The sequence below is a fragment of the Cetorhinus maximus genome, chromosome 6 (assembly GCF_964194155.1).
Source record: "Cetorhinus maximus chromosome 6, sCetMax3.hap1.1, whole genome shotgun sequence".
NCBI classification, from domain to species: Eukaryota; Metazoa; Chordata; class Chondrichthyes; order Lamniformes; family Cetorhinidae; genus Cetorhinus; species Cetorhinus maximus.
In genome coordinates, this window is record NC_135884.1 from 51,283,178 (window position 1) to 51,304,846 (window position 21,669).

The 21,669-nt window shown below is 45.0% G+C and overlaps 1 protein-coding gene across 2 annotated transcripts in view; it reads left to right on the forward strand.

Annotated features, from left to right (window-relative positions):
- gxylt2 (glucoside xylosyltransferase 2) overlaps nt 1–21,669 on the forward strand; it is a 50,994-nt gene that overhangs the window by 9,486 nt on the left and 19,839 nt on the right. For both annotated transcript variants that reach the window (XM_078543725.1, XM_078543726.1), the window contains 3 exons: nt 4,299–4,491; nt 14,506–14,637; nt 20,984–21,235. In XM_078543725.1, coding sequence (XP_078399851.1) covers nt 4,299–4,491; nt 14,506–14,637; nt 20,984–21,235 — 577 coding nt within the window. The remainder of the gene's footprint in view (nt 1–4,298; nt 4,492–14,505; nt 14,638–20,983; nt 21,236–21,669) is intronic.

Here is a 21,669-nt window from a genome sequence, read left to right on the forward strand (position 1 = left end):
GAAGCGGGACTAAGTAGAATGCTCTTTCAGAGAGCCAGTGCAGACTTGATGGGCCAAATGGCTTCCTTCTGCACTCTAAAAGTTCTGATTCTTTGATACCACTTTTGACACAAAAAACCCACTTCACAGGTCTACTTTACAGTGTCCTTTAAGCAGTCATTCAATTTTCCCGGACTCAGTCCAAAGTGCTCCTTCAGGGCCGAGGGTTTACTTCTGTTCTTTCCCTTTCTCAGCCTTGTAACTCCAGAACTGTTTCACATTGAGGGTTTTTCCTGGCAATTCTCCCTCTAGTGCAAGCTAAGCAAATCTCCCAGCCTCATTTCAAATCTTCATGGTTTCGGTCTTTTCATTACAATCACAAGCTCCCACCCGCATTCCTATATGGTGAACCATAGAGACTTACAGCCTCTAGCTGTTCCCTGTCTCCTGGATCCTGGCAGACTGCCTGTGTCTGTGAGCTTCAGGGATATCTTAGAAACCCTTTCTCTCTCAAAGCCCATATCCATTGGAACATGAATTACGTAGGCCTTGTATCCAGGTAGAAATGCTGATTAGCTGTCCTTGAGACCCCAATTTTTTTTATCTTGGAAGTAAATGGACGGTTTGAAGCATAACTGTTTACAACCCAACATTCTCAACATCTTCCTGGGACTTTGGAGACTAGCGGTCTAACCACTGTAAACATAGATGTTGCTGCCATTGTTTACATGTGTGAACACCTTACATCTTCTTTCCAGCAAAACAACCCAAGCCTCCCTTTAATCTTTAACAACTATATTACCTTGGCCTGTTGTTCGGCAAACTTCAGAACAGGTCACATGACATCCTTCATTTTTATCCCAAATTAAAGATACAGTTCCAAAACATAGCAAAACTTATAAATATAATATTTGTAACAAAAGACCAACTAGCGGATCAAGCCCACCACTGTCAGATATTGGTGAAATCTTGTAAATTCCATAAAAAGCCTGTGACCAGTTTTGTAAAAATTCTTGGAAATTTCTCCCTGAATTCTTGAGGGCAGTCAAGCAAAATTCTAGGAAATTCTGATGGTCTTTAACACCTCATAATCATATCTAACCGCCAACTTATCTTTATTTCTCACAAACTTGCAGGCTCTTCTTTAAAGGATTGTCATTGATATTCCTTACCTACACATTTGCTCTAGAAAGCAATGACTCTCTAGAAAAAGTAATATTTCCTGACATCTAATTTATCTTTCTGGCTTTTTGCTATGCCAGTAGCCAGTTGTCACTGCTTGGGAATCTTAGACACTTCTTATGCTGAGAGACACATGAGTCAGACAAACCACATTCTTAGGCCTGTTTCCATAGTTAGTGTTTTTTCCTGGTACAGGTCACCAGTGGCTGTAGCTTGAGGGGTACCATCCCACATCAAGCATGGCCGATCAGGAAGCTGTCCTGTTTTTACTACCTGCCATAGGTGAATTGGAAGGATTTACAGATTGATAATCAACCTGTTTTGGTCACATTATGAACACACCTTCTGTACGTGGCCATTAAGCCCTGGAGTAGGGCTTGAACCTAGAGCTTCTGGCACAGAGACGGGGACACTAGCCACTGCCCAACAAGACCTCCTCTTGGATATCTTAAATGAGCTATTAATCATTACCATGCCTTTCCCCATGATTTTACTCTGAACCTAAACATCTCTGAAGCTTCTAATAACTCAATAACTGTTTAAAAAGTTGCCATTTACTGTGGATCTGGTTTACTTTTACCTCAGGATTTATAATTCTGAATTCAGTGAAGAATGGAAAACTGTGATGAAGGTTTTACGTTTTTTAGATAAAGCCGCTGCACTATATAATGGCTTGTAGCTGTGGGTTCCATGTTTGTTGGTAATGACTGAAATTAACAGAAATGATCAAACTATTCTGGATACATTTATTCAAAAAAATGGACAGCAAACTTACTTTTCAATCCCATATCGCTTGCCTCCTGACCCTGACAGTCACTTCATGATATTCAGGGAAGTGTATAGATGGCAAGTGTGAGAAAACATTGCCATTGTTCTCATAACTTATTTTCTCTTATCTATGGATAGGTTCGAGTTCACACCCACTCACGGTCGCTTTTCTTTAACTCAAGTACTGTACTTATGTACATTCTCACTCACCAATTTCATTATTTTTCAGCCTATCCTTGTGCTTTGGCTGGGTTAAGAATTAGGAGTTACAGATAAAAGAAGTCATTTGACCTGCCCTTCCATATGAGTCTCTTGTTTCCCTCTCACCGCCTCCTGAATGATCCCAGAATTTCTTTGCCTCCATTACACTATTTGGAAAAGCTACTACATGGGATTTTATCAGCTTTTGCAAAGTTTGTAAGGATAATTGCTGACTGAGGCTTGAATTGGTCACATGAGAGAGTGAATACGAACAGGACAGGCCAATTAACTGCTCGAGCCTATTCTGTTATGAGATCATGGCTGATAATGACCCAACTCTATATTACCCACCTTTTCCTCATATCGCTTAATACCTTTGACTAACAAAAATCTATTGATCTCCATTTTTTAATGAACACTTGATCGAGCATCAATTGTCATTTTCAGAAGAGGGTTCCAAACTGCCAACACCCTTTGCATGAAGAAGTATTTCTTAATTTCACTGCTGAAAAATCTTGCTCTAAATTTTAGACTATGCCTCCTAATCCTAGACTCCCCAACAAATGAAAATGGTTTCTCCCAATTTACTATCTATCTGTTGCCTTTCATATCTTGAATACTTTGATCAAATCACCCCTTAACCTTCTAATTTCCAGGGACGATAAACCTAATTTGTTAAATCTCTCCCATAGCTTAACCCTGGAGTTCAGGTATCACTCTAGTAAATCTATGTTGTACTCTCTCCAAGATGGATTTATCCTTCCTAAAGTGTTGTGCTGAGAGTTGCTCACAGTACTCCAGGTGTGGCCTAATCAGGGCTTTGTATAGATGAAGCATGACTTCTACCCCCTTGTATTCTAATCCATTAGATATAAAGGCCAGCATTTTATTCACCTTTTTGATTATATTTATGGGCCTGTCATTTAAATTTTAATGATCTATGTACCTGGACCCCAAAGTCTCTTTGAACCTCTACTGTTTCTAGCTTTTCACCATTTAGGAAATTTCCTGTTCTACCTTCTCATTTGTGGGTAAGGGCAGGTTCACATCCGCTCATAGCAGCTTTTTTCCTAACTCAAGTCCTGTAGGCGTGTGTATTTGCTCACATAGTGGCATAGTGGTATTGTTACTGGACTACTAATCCATAGGCTAGGACTAGTGCTTCAGAGACATGAGTTCAAATACTACTATGCCAGTTGGTGGAATTTTAAATCAATTAACTAATAAGGCTGGAATAAAAAACTCATTTCAGTAATGGTGACCATAAAACTATGGATTGTCGTAAAAGCCCATCTTGTTCACTGCTATCTTTTACAAAAGGAAATCTCCCCTCCTTACCCGGTCTGGCCTATGTGTGACCCCACACCCACAGCAATGTGATTGACTCTTTAATTGCCCTGTGAAATGACCTAGCAAGTCACTCAGTTGTACCAAATTGCTAAAGAAAAGTTGAGAAAGAATAAAACCTGAGGGAGGACCCAGAATCAACCTAGGCAACGACAGAAACGACAAAGGCACATCCTGCAAAGTCCTCCTCACTAACTTCTGGGAACTTGTACCAAAATTGGGAGAGATATTTCATAGACTGGTCAAGCAGCAGCATAGTCTCCAAATCACACCTTACAGTCAATGTTCCAGACCCCTCCATCAGCATCGCTTTCAAAAAAGAGTTGGATGAATATTTAAAGTGGAAAAATTTGCCAGGCCACAGGGAAAGAACAGGTAAATGTGACTAACAGGAGAGCTCTTTCAAAGAGGTGGCGTGGGAATAATGCAGCAAATTGTCTCGTTCTCTGCTGTCTCATTCTATGATTCTATGAACTAATGATGTTTGCAGCAGACAATTTATATTCAGATAAAAACTACAACTGGATAGTTTTGTAAACTATCCTTCATCTTTCAATGCAACAGTGTAGTTCAGATGTCAAAAAATATTTGACAATTTCTAATACTGACAGAAGCATAAAACCTTGATGTAGTTTGGGGCTCTGTGTCCTTCCTTATGCTCATTCTGAGAGATCAGAGGGTAGATTGAACATGATATCAACCATCTGTCACATGTGTTGGTGAGAGAGCTAGGGAAAGAAATGAGAAGGCTGAACTGGCAGTGTACATTGTGAAAGCTGTAATGGTAGATTTTAATTGATCAATATTTTGTTTTCCTTTAGAATTCTTAATGAGCCACTGTTTCGCCTCCATACATGGCGTGGAGAAGAATGGATGCACTTAGCAGTGGTGGCCTGTGGGGACCGGCTTGAAGAGACAATGACCATGTTAAAATCAGTTATTCTCTTTAGCTTAAATAAGATAAAATTCCACATTTTTGCTGAAGATATTCTCCAGCCACAATTTGAAAGCAGTGTAAGTGTCTCAAACAAAAAGAGGTGGGAGCTTTTAGAAAGTGTTGTTTTTATATGCAAATAATAATCTCAGAAAAGTATGTTGTCATTGTTTGTGCAGCTGACTTTTATCGGGTTCCTTTGCCTCCTCCCACGTTCTGACTTCTACTTTCTGACTCTAAGTTTGTGCTGTGTCTCTGAATTTCACTCTGGTTCTTTTGATAATCTAATTACTTTGATATATTCGTGCATCCCACACAACTTCAGTTTGTCCTTGCTTAGAAGTACAGTTCAATGTTTTGGCTTGGTTGCTGTTGGTGCAGTAGTTAATTGCACAGTAGAATATATTTCTGAAATAAAACCCAGTGTTCTTGATATTTTAAAAAGGTGGCGGATCAGTCACCCTGGTAACTAATTGATGTTTGTACGATGCAGTTTCATATTCTTCAGCAGACGGAAGTCGACCAGCTTGAATGAACGTAGATTTATTCAATTATTGCTTAAACAAGGAACTACAGGTGGTCAATAAAATCCTCTCTATGCTTAAAATCAGTATCTGCACTGAGCTGTTTGCCATACACAACAGGAAAATTCCATTTGATCCCTGGTCTGTACATAGCACTTTTCACTTCCTCAGAACACCCCAAAGTGCTTTACAGCAATGGCATTACTTTTGAATTGTAGTTACTATTGTAATGTGGCAGCAATTTGCACACAGCAAGCTCCCACAAACAGCAATGTGATATGACCAGATAGTCTGTTTTAATGCTGCTGGTTGAGGAAATATTGCCCAGGACATGAGGGGGGGAAAACAAATCCCGTGTTTCTTTCAGAAAGTGCCATGGAATTTTGTGCCCACCTGAGAGGACAAACGGGGCCTCGGTTTAACCCCATAGCTGGCACCTGTGAAGGTGCACTGCTCCCTCAGTACGGGAGTGTCAGCCTAGATTTACTGCTCGGGTTTCTGGAGTGAGACTTGAACCCACGGCCTTCTGCGTGAATCAATGATTTCTGTATTTGTGCAAGTAACTATGCATCTGTGCTTGTATGAAGTTGCTGTCTCATATGTACATAAATGATGGTGAGGGTTGTCAATCTTATTATTTTTTAGGTAAATTCTGGCCCATTGTAATGTGTAATTAACTGTAAAGGACTAATTACCAAGCCAGAATGTTCAACTATAGTTGTTCGTTAAATATAGAAAACTTCAAGTTGCACAAAGTCTATACTGAGCCCAACAACGTGAGTTTGCTTGTAAATATTTGCACTTCCCACAAATTCTCACAATCCACTTCTGGATTCTTCCAGAATCATGCTGTTCCATTGTTAAAAGTTAGCCAGCTTTGTATAGTACTTGGATCTCCATGGAACTGGGTTTCATTCACATAATAGTCACCTTAATAACAACAAAAAAACTTGTATTTCTATTGCGCTTTTAACATGATGCAACATCATAACACACTTCACAGGATCATTGTAAAACAAAATTTGACACTGAACCACATAAAGAGATATTCGGGATTGAAGTGGAGAGATTTAGGGAGCGAGTTCTGGAGCTCAGGGCCTTAGCAGCTGATGGTGCAGCCATCAAAGGTGGTCCTATTAAAATTGAGGATGCTCAAGAGGCCTGAAGTACAGCTATCTTGGAGGGTTCTGCAGCTGCAGGAGCTAACAGAAATAAAGAGGAGTGAGGCCAAGGAAGCACTTGAAAACTAGGATGAAAATTTTAAATTTGTGGCATTGCTTAACTGGGAGCCAGTGTCGGCCAGCAAGCAGAGGGGTGATGGAAGAACAGGACTTGATGCAAGTTAAGACATGGGCAGCAAAGTTTTGGATGACCTCAATTTTATGAAGCGTAGAATGCAGGAGGCCAACCAGGAGCGCATTGGAATAGCCTAGTCTCGAGGTAATAAAGGCATGGATGAGAGTTTCAGCAATAGATGAGCTGAGGCAAGGGTAGAGTCAGTGGTGTCACGGTGGTGGAAATAGGTGGTCTTAAAGATGGTATTGATATGATGTGAGAAGCTCATCTTGGGGTCAAATATGATACCAAGATTAGGAACAGACTGGTTCAGCCTCAGACTGTTGCCAGGGAGAGTAAAATTACATTGTTATTCTAGAATAGGTTTTAGTATAAGGCTTACATGTGAAAGGATTGTGATCTTAATCACTGTAGATCCATCTCTGCTATTTATTGACTTAATACAGTTTATTTATGCTGTTAAACTATTAAATACCACTGAGTACAAATTACGTTGTATACACTTCCAGGATTAATGTTGCCCAGTACGAGGAACGTTTAGCCAATAAATAGGTGTTACTATGAATGCTTAATATGAGCTGTTTTACAAGTTGAAAGCAATAATTTGTCAAAAATTCAAATATTATTAATATGTTTGCAGTGCTTAGAATTATTAAGTCAAGACTGATTTGTGTTAAAGATGCAGCGAATTGTGTTCTAATTCAGTATTATAGAGAAATAAATTTAAGTGCCACAACATGTTCAGAATGTTGATGACTTTTAGAAAATATTTAATATTTGAAAAAGGATGAGAACTGGCTGGAGTATGGATTCAACTTTGTTGTGGACTAGTCATGAGGACTCGAAACGTCAACTCTTTTCTTCTCCGCCGATGCTGCCAGACCTGCTGAGTTTTTCCAGGTAATTCTGTTTTTGTTTTGGATTTCCAGCATCCGCAGTTTTTTGTTTTTATCTCTGTGTTTAATTGACTGCCACTCCTCTTCAAGAAATGCCTACCTTGAAGAAGTACTGCTCTGCTCTCCGACAGGATTTCTGTGTCTCTCTTCTGCCTTGTTCACCTTCATTGCTTTCCATTTCTCTCCTGGTGTTTGACAAGGTGTTTACTAAAACCCGCTTTCACAGCCATATTTCCTTTCTCAGTGACTGTCTCCGTCTCCGACTTGCCCCACGTGGATTTCAACTGAAATTCCATCCCTCTTGTTTCGAACCCACCCAGGATTACAGGTAACTCCGGGACATAAAACGTTTCTCGGACTGCTGTTCCCATCGTATTCTGAGATCCACACTCAGTGCCATGCGCCGCCATATGAACACACTCAACCTCTCCCTCCAGCAACACCGCCGCACCCTTTTTCAAAGCTGCGCATGCCCCCAGTTTCATTTTATTCTTCATCTCATCCAACGCCTCAACAAGAAACTTTTTCTCTTTCTCTCAAGTGCTAAGGAACGCAAGTTCCAACAACTCATCAACACCAACACCCATCTAGGACCCTCTACCCCTGCCTGTCCCTCCGTCCCCACCCCATCTTCCAATCCCAGCCCCGGCCATGTATTCACTATACCCCCTGACCTTACCCTCTCTGACGCTGAACGTTCAGTGCTCAGCAAAGGACTTAGTTTCATACCCTTACGCCCTCATCTCAATGAATTTCGGGCTCGGCATGATGCTGAACTCTTCTTCCGCCGTCTTCGTCTCCGTGCTCACTTCTTTGGGCAGGAGTCCTCTCCCCATTCAACGGATCCTTTTACCCACCTCCAATATTCTCCCTCCACCTGGACCCCTCCCTCTGGATTCTTACCTTCTCTTGATCTTTTCATTGAGAACTGTCGGCGTGACATTAGCCGTCTCAATTTCTCTGCTCCTCTCACCCATTCTAATCTGTCTTTCTCTGAACTTACTGCACTCCGTTCTCTCAGGTCCAACCCCAACATTGTCATCAAACCAGCTGACAATGGTGGTGCTGTTGTTGTCTGGCGCACTGACCTCTAACTCGCGGAGGCTGAGTGTCAACTCGCAGACACTTCCTCCTACCTCTCCCTGGACCATGACCCCACCACTGAACATCAAGCCAATGTTTCCAGGACTGTCACTGACCTCATCTCCTCTGGAGATCTTCCTCCCACAGCTTCCAACCTGATAGTCGCCCAACCTCGGACGGCCCGCTTCTACCTTCTACCCAAAATCCACAAACAGAACTGTCCCGGCAGACCGATCGTGTCAGCCTGTTCCTGCCCCACGGAACTCATTTCTCATTATCTTGACTCCCTTCTCTCTCCTCTTATCCAGTCCCTTCCCACCTACACCCGTGATTCCTCTGACACCTTACGTCACATCAACAATTTCCAGTTCCCTGGCCCCAACCGCTTCCTCTTCACAATGGACGTCCAATCCCTCTACACCTCCATCCTCCACCAGGATGATCTGAGGGCCCTTAGCTTCTTCCTTGAACAGAGGCCCGAACAATCCCCATCCACCACTACTCTCCTTCGCCTGGCTGAACTTGTTCTCACACTGAACAATTTCTCCTTTAACTCCTCTCACTTCCTCCAAATAAAAGGTGTGGCTATGGATACCCGCATGGGCCCCAGCTATGCCTGTCTCTTTATGGGGTATGTGGAACATTCCTTGTTCCAGTCCTACTCCGGCCCCCTCCCACAACTCTTTCTCCAGTACATCGATGATTACTTCGGTGCTGCTTCATGCTCTCGTCGGGACCTGGAAAAATTTATTAATTTTGCTTCCAATCTCTACCCCTCCATCATTTTCACATGGTCCATCTCTGACACTTCCCTTCCCTTCCTTGACCTCTCTGTCTCAATTTCTGGTGATAGACTGTCCACCAATATCCATTACAAACCTACCGACTCCCATAACTACCTCGACTACAGCTCCTCACACCCCGCTTCCTGTAAGGACTCCATCCCATTCTCTCAGTTCCTTCGCCTCCGTCGCATCTGTTCTGATGATGCTACCTTCAAAAACAGTTCCTCTGACATGTCCTCCTTCTTCCTTAACCGAGGTTTTCCACCCACGGTCGTTGACAGGGCCCTCAACCTTGTCCGGCCCATCTCCCGCGCATCCGCCCTCACGCCTTCTCCTCCCTCCCAGAAACATGATAGGGTCCGCCTTGTCCTCACCTTATCACCCCACCAGCCTCCGCATTCAAAGGATCATCCTCCGCCATTTCCGCCAACTCCAGCATGATGCCACCACCAAACATATCTTCCCTTCACACTCCCTGGCGGCATTCCGTAGGGATCGTTCCCTCCGGGACACCCTGGTCCACTCCTCCATCACCCCCTACTCCTCAACCCCCACCTATGGCACCTCCCCATGCCCACGCAAAAGATGCAACACCTGCCCCTTCACTTCCTCTCTCCTCACCGTCCAAGGGCCCAAACACTCCTTTCAAGTGAAGCAGCATTTCAGTTGCATTTCCCCTAACTTAGTCTACTGCATTCGTTGCTCCCAATGCGGTCTCCTCTACATTGGAGAGACCAAACATAAACTGGGCGACCACTTTGCAGAACACCTTCGGTCTGTCCGCAAGAAAGACCCAAACCTCCCTGTCGTTTGCCATTTTAACACTCCATCCTGCTCTCTTGCCCACATGTCTGTCCTTGGCTTGCTGCATTGTTCCAGTGAAGCTCAACGCAAACTGGAGGAACAGCACCTCATCTTCCGACTAGGCACTTTACAGCCTTCCGGACTGAATATTGAATTCAACAACTTTAGATCTTGAACTCACTCCTCCATCCCCACCCCCTTTCCGTTTCTTCCCCCTCCCTTTTGTTTTTTTCCAATAATTTATATAGATTTTTCTTATCCCACCTATTTCCATTACTTTTAAATCTATACCTTTAATGCCCTGTTAGTCTTTCCACCCCACCCCCACTAGAGCTGTACCTTGAGTATCCTGCCATCCATTCTTAATTAGCACATTCGTTTAGATAATATCACCACCTTCAACACCTCTTTGTTCCTTCGTCTGTGACATCTTTTGATTATCTGCTCCTATCACCGTTTGCTTGTCCCTACAACGCCCCCCCCCCCCCCCCCCCGACGTCTCCCCCCCCACCCCCCCACCTTAAACCAGCTTGTATTTCACCCCTCTCCTAATATTACTCAGTTCTGTTGAAGGGTCATGAGGACTTGAAACGTCAACTCTTTTCTTCTCCGCCGATGCTGCCAGACCTGCTGAGTTTTTCCATGTAATTCTGTTTTTGTTGTGGTCTGATGGGATGATGGTCTCCCCTCGCTGCTTCCTCTAAAGGATGTAAGTGAAATTGGTTTGCAAGAGTCTTAATTCTATTTCTCGTGGAGTTGGCCTCCAGCACAGGCTGGCCATAATACAAAGCAGTTTGCACTCCATTTTTGATCTTATTCAGAGAGGCTCGGTTGGTAGATATGATATGCTCGGTTGATATGAGGAAAAGAGTAATATCACAATTTGCAGGAGCTAAGGATGCTTTGCTGAGGTTGGAGCTTGTGCTACTTTTGAGTAAATGAAAGAAGTTGGCAATTATATAGTGGTGCATAAGATGAAATAGACAACTACAGAGAGATTTTTTCTACTTGTGGGGAAGAGCACAACTGAAAGCTGTTAATATAAGATACTCATCAAGAAATCCATTGGGGAATTCAAAAGAAACTTCTTCACCCAAATGTGGTAAGAATGTGGAACTCACTACCACAGGGAGTGGGTGAAACGAATAGTATAGATGCATTTAAGGGGAAGCTGGTCAAGCATTTAAAGGAGAAGGGAATAGAGGGTTATGATGCTAAATTTAGATCAGAGGAGGCTTGAGTGGGGCATAAATGCCAGCATTGACTGGTTGGGCCAAATGGCCTGTTTCTGTACCATATATTCTATACCAGAGTTCAAAATACACCAGGGTGTCAGGCAAACTCACAAATAGCGAAAAATCAAAATATTGAAAGAAAGGTCGGCCCCATGTAATTTAATTCAAGGAACAACGAATGTGGGAGTCACAGAATCTGTGAGGTGCTGCTCCTCCAATCATAGATTCTGTCACTCCCATGCTCGCAGCTCCAGCTCTTCCAATGACAAATTCCCTTGCTCCTGTTCTTGTTGCACCTCCAGTGACAGAATTTATGACAGGAGAAAAAGCAAGGGCAGGAGGGAATGTACCTGTGGTTGGAGGTTGAGGAGCAGTCATCCTGGCCAGTCCTGCTGTCCCTATGCAGGAGACTGCGTCAATCGCTTTATCCCATCAACATCCCCCAGGACCTGGAGGCTGAGGAGAAGAAGCAAAGAACTGGATAACACATTCAGTAGAGTTTCACTCAGGCCACATTGGAATCCAAGGTTATACACGGAGAGCTAGAGAAGTGATTTACTGTCTTCTGATGAGGAGAAAAAAGGCTTAAGAAAGAAAAGGGAAAGAGGACAGAGGGAACCAGAGACCAAAGAGTGATACTGGAAAGCAATATAAGCAACAAACAATCTCGATCTGTTAGGAAAACCAAGCTTGAAAACTAGCAAAAGCTGGCAAACAGTTTTTAAAAAAAATAAGTGGGTACAGGAAATATAAATCTGACAACTCAAGAATCGTTCTGTTTATAAGTCTATGATGTTGTTATGGACAGGAGGGGCTTTAATTTAAAACAGCCCTGATTTTTCCTCTTGCGACCCATCCGTAATCGGAAAGGTTTTCTTGATTTTTGATTTCCCCCTTTATAAGTGGTGGCTTATTTCACCAACCCTTCAGTTTTTGGAGTGATCCAATCCTCTAATAATAACTCCACAGTAAACTTGAGATCGGGTAAAATCAGAGGGTTAGTTTATTTTACACACACTCAAAATGTGGGGAGGAGCTGTCGCTATATAACCCCAGTACATTCACACAATCAAAGAGGGATAATCGAAAGAAAGAGGTATAGGGCAAAGACCAAAGGGAAAACAAGAATTATTGTTTCACGTGAGTCTAGAGCCCAGAATCAAAAGTCCAATGGTATATTCCTTCAGAGAACTTAGCCAGCTGAAACTGATGTGTGTGATCCCATTTTCCAGTAGCGCTGACTTCCATGATGGGAGAAGCACATAGAGAGGAATCGGTTTTGCAGTAGGCAGTGGTACAGAAGTTCAGGCGTTCCAGTAGAAAACAGTGTAGATGAGGGCTAGGCAATTTAAACCTGGCTAGATCTCTGGTTCCGTTGCTGCTCTGATGATGGAAGATGGCAGACTGCCTGGATTCAGCTCCACAAGGCAATTTTACAGGTTCTAGCATCTTGGGGGGGGGGGGGGGGTGGTGGGGGTGGAGGTCATGTGACTTAACTCCCTCTTCTTCTCTTTGGTTTGGACAAAGGATTGATATTCCTGGTCTGGATTCTTGAGATGTTGCATCTAGTCATAGGTTTCGGCCGTTCCAGGGCCCCTTTGTCCTCACAGATTTATTGTCTCCATTGGCCAGAGCTCTGCCTTAGTAATGTAAAGAGTCTTTGTGCATTTCCTTGGAATTTGATTTCTGCAGTCACAGGGGGCATTAGTGCCTCTTTAGGGATAACGAGATCCTTGCTGTTTTCTGAAAGCTAGAAATTCCTTTTGTGTGAGCCGTAGCTAGTCAGGCTTCAGTCGGTGTAAAACCTTTGTCCACTTTAAGAAAAACGAATAATTTTATAAAGTAGCCAGGATGATATAGAGATAGGTATATTTTCTTCATGTCTTCTGAGCATGACATTGTGAATACAAGAAGTTCCACGGGCTTGTGATTTACTGTGTGGTTTTCTCAACTCTTATTGGGGGAAAAAAAACTACAAGTGCAAGAAATCCTAAAAGGGGAAATCCAAATGTTGGAAGGCACAAAGTTGGTGAATTTCTGAGGTGGGGCAAGGGTGATAGGGGGAAGGAGTCCGAGGATATGTTCAGCTGCAAATTAGGAATTGTAGAATTTTATTTAGAATCTAAATTTGAGAGAAAATACCAAGGAACTAAAGAAGAATGGCACCCTGAACTTCTCATGTTAACTGCTTTGAAAGACTGAGACTGAGTTGGTGAAAATGAAAAAGGAGCCTCTGAAAATCAAAATTAACAAAATTAAGCTGGGCAGTTTTCTTTCTCAAAAAAAACCCCTAAAAAAATAATTAATTTGACTCCTGTCCTGTACATACCGATGCAATAAATAAAAACAGGTATGTGGGAAGCCCCATAAAAATAGGGAAAAAATCTCAAATTTTTGATGGAAGACTGGGAAGTATATACACTGGGGTTTTAAATCAATTCCTTTGGAGCCTGTTGTTTATTTCCTATGGTTACTGCAGAGTATCCAAAATCATGCTCTTCCTTTTTCTTATATAAGCAGAACAGTTGAAACTTAGCAACTGGAGTCAACAACAATACTTACCAGGCAATAAATAGCAAATTATGTGCAGGATGTAACATAGATGTCGTCCAGTACATTATCAGACAACTTCAGTCATTTCTTATTTTATGAAAATGATTTTGGGGACTCTTTCATGCCCCACTAGGTGAAGGTGCCATGTCTAACAGTTATATCTCTGGAGATAATCTATTTTTTCATCCAGATTCTGTAAACTGGCTATTTGTACTTTAAGCTCATTTTATGCACCCCAGCAGCAGCCTCGTCAGCCCAGATAACGTTGGGTCTATCATCTTGAATTACAGCTCTTCAGCATATCTCTGAGGGATGCTGCCAGCGGGCCTTGGGGCTACAAATCTGTCATTATCTCCAGGCAGCAAAAGTCTTTGAACCCCATTTATAATGAACTTTGCAGTTGATAAAACTTTGCTTTTTCTGCAGCTGACCAAGAAACCAGAAATGAGAACTATTTGAACATCTGGTTTCCAATGCCAAAGTTTGACAACTTTCATGCATGAGTGAGAAAAGCAACCATTTGAATGTGTTACACAACAGTAGTGTTAGTGAAAGTTACAAAGTACACATCACCAGTTAATTTACAGATAAACCAGGGGAATTCCACAATTTACTGTTGACTGAGTTATTGTGAACAAGCTTATTTTGTTAATTTGCTACACTGATTTAATCATTAATATTCCAGTAAAGTACAGGTTGCACAATGCATTGCAGTAGTACATTGCAGAATCAATCAGTCGATATTTGTGGATTGCAGAAAGACTGTGGCTGCACCATTGTTCTGCAAATGTTGTGGCTATCTGCCAAACTTCACAGTTTTCCAAAATTCACCTGCATTTATTTAAATCTGCTAACCTGTCTTTGAGAAAATGAAATCTTGCGTATTCTATTGTAATTCCTTGTTTTTGATTTTAACAGATTAAAGCTTGGCCATTTTCATTCAAGTCGCATGTTGCCTATAACATCTACCCAATCACCTTTTCAACAGGGAAACCCCAGGAATGGAAAAAATTATTTAAACCGTGCGCTGCTCAACGCCTCTTTCTTCCAGTATGTTGCTATTTTTATCTTTAGTTGTATTGCTGAAATTCAAAGGAGAGTTATTTCAAGATTTTGACATTGAATAATTCTGCCCTGAAATTTAGGTTTGACACTTAAGATACCAAAGTAACAACATTTTTGTGAAAAAGTATCAAAGAAAATATTAATCCTTCAGAGGATGTGGTGCATTTTTTTCTCCCCCACTCCTTTTTTTGAAGGCAGTGAATCTCGGGGACCTGTCCCCTTGTACTGGAAAGCCTGCAATATTCTGACAATTCTTTGTGAACGAGCACAGCGAGTGAATGTTAGTGGATTTGATCAACAGTGGGGCCATCTCAATTGAGCCTCATTTTCTCCCCACAGCCGCATCTCAAAAATATTAAGATAATTTCATTAAAAAATCAGTCCTACATATATTCCTCACCGAGGAAGCTCAGAATTTTCAACACTTTACAATGGGAAATGCAGCTCTGTTTGGGATAGAAATCCCTCCTCGTCATTGCAGTTTGGGTTCCACACCAGCTATTTATTACATAAAGGAACATTCTGGACTGGACTAGGTTACATCATTAGCTGTGATGCACTCAAGATATTCTTGCTGTTTTCTATGCTCAGAACCATTTTGAAAATGGGCATGCCCAACCTCATCCTAAAGTATAATACAGGTACAACAAAAACAAAACCAATTTGCCTAATGAGCCAGTCATTGATTTAAAAAAGAAGCATTTAAATTTGTGTTAGGTTTTCAATTGCAATAAAGAGGCAGCAGCAGAGGCATGTTGATCTCCTCAAAATAAACTGGCTGGTATAATCACACAATGGTCAAGTGTAAAGCAAGGATGACCATTGTAACATGGAGTAGCTGTGAATTATCTTGTTCATTAGAATCAAATGAAAATAAGGAGTGTATTTCATATGTCCACTTTTGGAAATGTCTCGCTTCTCGGCCTTTTGGCTAAGATCAAGTGTTGCAGGGGCGACACCATGATCCTGCCAAGGCAAGGTCGGGATGGAAAGGCTATAACCAATCGAAATCCATACCATGGGTTACCTATCACCGTCCGAGTCACGGTGAACGACAGCGAAGGAGGATCACCTATGGATCGGGTCTTCTTCGCCAGGAGGATCCTGTTGAAGGCGTGCGGCTTCGAAGCTCCGGAGATCGTATCCCTGCAGGACTTCCCCAAAGGTGGTTTTTTCGACGTGACGTTCAAGCGGGTGGCAGACTGCGTCCAGCTCCTGAGGGTGTTCGAGGAGAAGAGAGACCTGCCGGAGATGAAGATCCTGACGGCGGAGCCGCACTTTTCTCTGCCGTTGCAACGGGAACGTGTGGTGATGGTGCATGTGTACAACCCCTTCGTCCCTGTCGCCGACGTGGTCACCTTCCTCACCAGGTACTTCGATAAGGTGGGGAGCGGCACCGAGATTCGAGACGAGTTGGGGATCTGGACAGGCAAACGCCTGTTTAAGGTCACGCTAAAGACCGATGGTAAGGGAGCCATTTTCCACCCTCCTTCCAGTTTCGCTATCGGGGGAAACCATGGCTACCTGGTCTACGCTGGGCAACCCAAGCATTGTCGCTCATGCGGCAAGGCTGGTCATGTGGCGGCCAACTGCAGCGCCTCCCTCTGCAAGATCTGCAAACAGGAAGGGCACCAGACAAAAGACTGCAAACAGGCCAAGTGCTGCAACCTGTGTGGCGAGGCAGGTCACCTCTACAGGACCTGCCCCAAACGCTGCCGTACTTACGCACAGGCAGCCAAAGCCAACGAGGGGGGATCAGAAGAAATGTTTCGTGTCACTCCAACCACCAAGGCCCCCAGGGAGCTCAACGGGACAAAGGAGGACACAGAGAGAGACAAGGTGGAGGAAGAGATTGAGGCAACAGAGAGCTAATCAACAGCACTACCCCCTGAACCTCCCAGTCCTCAGGATAGCGAATCAATGGAGGAGGAGGCAGCAGTGGAAAAGCAGCAGGGGAAGTGGCGGACGGCGAAGAACACCAAAAGGAAGAAGGAGCGAAGAAGAAGCAAAGCCATTTCCCAGAAAAGCGGCAAGAGGCGTCTCCCATCCGACATGGATGACAAGGGCAGCAGCTCTTCGGATGATGAAGTGCCAGGGCGGCACCGACAGAAGAGGCGGCAAAGCTCCAGGGCGTTGGAGGACGAGACACCCGAGCTCCAGAACATTGGAGACAACAAGGAGACCAGCGCACCCCAACTTTGCCTGCAACCTGAGGAGGCCAGTGCACCACAGCCCCTGGAATCTGGGAGCAGTGAGGTAATCATCGCACCTCAGCTCCAGGAAGCCGGGAACAGCAACACCCCAGAGGGGGTGAGTTTTGGAGAAGCTTCTCCAGCAAAGGTCATCTCAAAACCCACTCTCTACGTGAACCTCCAGATGCCACCTGAGCAGAACACTGCCAAGGAGATCTACCTCAGCCCATCCAAAGTGAAGGAATTTGAGCTCACTACGGGTATGAAGGAGCAGACTAAAGGTCTGGGACTCTCAGAGACAGTGGGTTTGGTAGGAGAATAAATGCTTTAAAATGGGTTTAAAGATTGTATCCATAAATGTGCGTAGCATTAAATCTACTACGCGATGTGTTGCGACCTTGGACTACCTAGCCAAGGTCAAAGCTGACCTGTTGTTTCTGCAGGAGTGTGCGATACCGCACCTCAGCTCCTACAGGCAATGGTCACGATGGTGGTCCCATGGGCCATCGATCTGGTCGGGCGGAAATGACTCTCGTTCCTCCGGCCTGGGTATTCTGCTGCGGGGAGGCAACTTCACCGTCTCCGAGGTTAAGGAGGTGGTGGGCGGGCGACTCCTCGTAGCAGACGTAATGTACAAGAACGCTCCACTCCGGTTAATTAACGTGTATGGCCCGGCACAAGGGGCTGAGCGGCTGGAGGTTTTTCAGCAGCTCCCACTACTGCTGGCGACCTCCAGGCCGGTCATTCTGGCCGGTGACTTCAACTGCATCATCGATGCGGCTGGACGATCCAGCAGGGCCGACAGCAGATTGGACGCTACGTCCAGATCCCTGATGGAAACAGTTAAGGATGCCAAGCTGCACGACGTCTTCAGCAACCCTGCAGATGGAGTGCAGCGTAGATACACCTGGTCGCGGCCAGACGGGTCCATCTGTTCCAGGATAGACTTCCTGTTTGTGTCCCGTGCATTCACAGTCAGATCCACCGATGTCAAGCCGGTGTTCTTCTCTGACCACTGCCTCCTACTGGCGGACTGCCACTTGGAGGAGGACCTGAGGGTGGGCAGGGGGGCATGGAAGCTAAATGTGCAACTGCTGACCCCAGAGAACATTGAGGAGCTCAAGAGGGATTACAAAGGTTGGAGAACCGTGAAACCCCTCTTTGAGTCCCTGACACACTGGTGGGAAGCGATCAAGGGAAACATCAAGAGGTTTTTCATCCTCAAAGGCACCCAGAAAGCTAGAAAGGAACAGAGGGAAATGTCCCGACTCCAGAAAAACATGCAGAATCTGCTCCGGCTGCAGTCGATGGGGGTCGATGTCAAGGAGGAGCTCCAAGAGGTGAAGAGCCAGCAAGCCTCGCACTTTGCCTCGGAGGCCTCCAAGATCATCTTCCGTTCCAGAGTCCGCTCCGTGGAGCAGGATGAGACGTGCTCGCGTTTCTTCTTCCAAAAGGTACACAGAGAGAGCTCTGTGATCAGCAGCCTGAAGGAAGAAGACGGCTCAGTAAAGTCATCACGGTCCGACATTTTGAGGATCAGCAAATCCTCTTATGCCGGATTGTATGACGTGAAGCCCACGGACAGCATGGCCTCCCAGTCCTTCCTGTCCTCTATCACGGAGGTCTTAGACGACAGTACGCGGGAGAGCCTGGACAAACCGCTAACTCCTGATGAACTGACTAAGGCCCTTGAGTCCTTCGAGAAGAGTAAAACTCCCGGAAGCGACGGCTTGCCGGCGGAGTTGTATTCGGCTCTGTGGGACTTGATCGGCCCAGACCTGCTAGGAGTGTACGAGAGTATGCTCCTGGCCGGTAGTATGTCAGAATCCATGAGGAAAGGCATCATCACCCTCATCTACAAGCACAAGGGGGAAAGGGAGGAAATTAGAAATTGGCGACCCATTTCACTGTTGAATGTGGACTATAAGATTCTGTCCAAGGTCATCGCCAATCGGGTCAAATCCGCTCTGGAATTGGTGATTCACCCTGACCAGACCTGCACTGTGCCAGGCAGGAAGATCTCTGACAGCCTCGCGCTGCTCAGGGATACGATTGCCTATGTACAGGACAGGGGTGTGGATACCTGCCTCATCAGCTTGGATCAGGAGAAGGCCTTTGACAGAATATCGCACACCTACATGGTGGAGGGTTTGGGGAGGGAATTCGAAATTGGATCCAACTGCTCTACACTAACATCAGTAGCGCAGTCTCAATCAATGGGTGGGAAACAGATAGCTTTCCGATTAAATCTGGAGTCAGGCAGGGCTGTCCTCTCTCGCCTGTTCTTTTCGTGTGTTGCATAGAACCCTTTGCCGAGTCCATCAGGAAGGATCCGGGCATAAGAGGAGTGACGATCCCAGGCAGTGGAGGCACTCAGGTTAAAACCTCCCTGTACATGGACGACATCGCCGTCTTCTGCTCGGATTCGCTGTCGGTGCGCAGACTGATCCACATCTGCGACCAGTTCGAACTGGCCTCGGGAGCCAAGGTAAATCGTGGGAAGAGCGAGGCCATGTTCTTTGGGAACTGGGCTGACCGATCCTTTGTCCCCTTCACTGTCAGGGCTGACGGCCTGAAGGTGCTGGGGATATGGTTCGGAGGGACCAGGGCATGCGTTAGAAACTGGAAGGAGCGAGTGTCTATGTTGAAAAGGAAACTGGGCATGTGGGAGCGACGCTCCCTCTCCATTGCGGGTAAGAACCTGGTCTTCAGGTGTGAGGCACTCTCGCTGTTGCTGTACGTGGCGCAGGTCTGGCCCATTCCAGACTCCTGCGCGATGGCGATCACTCGAGCCATCTTCCGCTTTATCTGGAGGTCGAAAATGGATCGTGTCCGCAGGGACGCGATGTACAAGCCTCTAGATAAAGGGGGAAAAAACGTGCCCAACATCGCCCTCATACTGATGGCCACCTTTGTGTGTGGCTGCATCAAGCGGTGCGTAGACCCTCAGTACGCAAACACCAAGTGTCACTACGTGCTGAGGTTCTACCTGTCCCCGGTGTTGCGAAGGATGGGTCTGGCCACGCTGCCGCGGAACGCTCCAAGTAGTTGGACCATGCCGTACCACCTGTCCCTGGTGGAAAAATTTATGTAGAAAAACACCTTTGACCACAAGTCCATCAGGCAGTGGTCAGCACGTAACGTCCTAGAGGCCCTGAGGGAAAAGGAGAGGGTGGACCCTGTGGGATGGTTCCCCGAGCAGACTGTCAAAGTCATTTGGCAGAATGCCTCATCGCCAGAACTTTCCAACAAGCACCAAGACGTGGCTTGGCTGGTGGTGAGAAAGGCCCTCCCCGTCAGATCCTTCCTACACGCCAGGAGTCTCACCCCCTCTGCACGTTGCCCTCGAGGTGGCTGTGGTGGGGAAGAGACCATTGTTCACCTCCTTGTGGATTGTGCCTTTGCAAAGAAAGTCTGGAGAGAGATGCAGTGGTTGCTGTCGAGGTTCATCCCGAGCAGTTCTGTGACACAGGACTCTGTGCTCTACGGGCTGTTCCCAGGGACACACACCGAGACAAACATCAACTGCAGCTGGAGGATCATCAACTCGGTGAAAGACGCGCTTTGGTCTGCCCGAAACTTGTTGGTCTTCCAGCACAAAGAGTTGTCCCCGACCGATTGTTGCGGACTGGCACAATCCAAAGTCCAGGACTACGTGCTGAGGGACGCACTAAAGCTTGGGGCAGCTGCCGCAAAGGCGCAATGGGGAAAGGTCGCTGTCTAAGACCTTTCTGCCACAGCGCACCGAGAGACTGGGAACTGTTTAGAGCCCCTCGGGCTGTACAGCTCAGAATGAAAGGCTGTAAATGATTGTAATATTGTTTGTACTGATGCACCTGGTGATACATTTTGTAAAAGTTTAACCTGGATTGTACCCTTGTAATGGTGTTTTTGAAATGGTTTGGAATGTGATTGAAGATATTTTATGAATAAAGTATATTTTTGCAAAAAAAAAACTTTTGGAAATGTCTTCAAACAATCCTAAAGTTTTATAAAACTGAAGATTCCTTTAGATTTAGCGCCACAATGGTAATTCTGGTTGTCATTTTGAATAATTGGTGTGCTTAATTTATTTTATTTGCGATTTACCTACATATATACATTTTAAAAACTTTTGTTTTTTTCTGCTTCCAAACCAGATGATTCTGAAAGATGTTGACTCTCTGCTGTACGTTGACACTGATGTTCTCTTCCTGAGACCAGTTGATGATGTCTGGCATTTCCTGAATTTATTCAACTCCACACAACTTGCAGCCATGGCCCCAGAACATGAAATACCAAGAATTGGATGGTACAGTCGGTTTGCCCGGCATCCTTATTATGGAGCAGCTGGAGTCAATTCAGGAGTCATGCTAATGAATCTGACTCGAATAAGAAATCAACTATTCAAGGTTTAAAAAAAAAGCAATAATTCATAATAGACCCTGCGATAGTTCAATTTTCTAAAACTGTGTCCTGAAGTCATTTTGATTCTCCCCAGGCAGCTTCTTTTGCTGAAATAAAAGTCCAAGGGCTGAATTTTCCCTTTGGTGTGCGGGGGCAGGCCCCACACGTCCACACGTAAAATGACGTGCGGTGACGTCGGGTGAGCGTCCCGAAGTCACCGTGCGCCATTGCATTATTTTGCTGGGTGGGCGCGCGATGGTGTCCAATGCGCACCCACCATTAATTAAAAGGCCACTTAAGGCCTTTGAGGTGCCGATCGACCGTGATTTTTCGGCACCCATGCGATCATCGGGTCGGCGCACGGTCAAACGGACAGGCAGGTAGGACACATTTGTATTAACCTAAATTTGTATTAACGGGCGGGATAAGAGGGCTCACT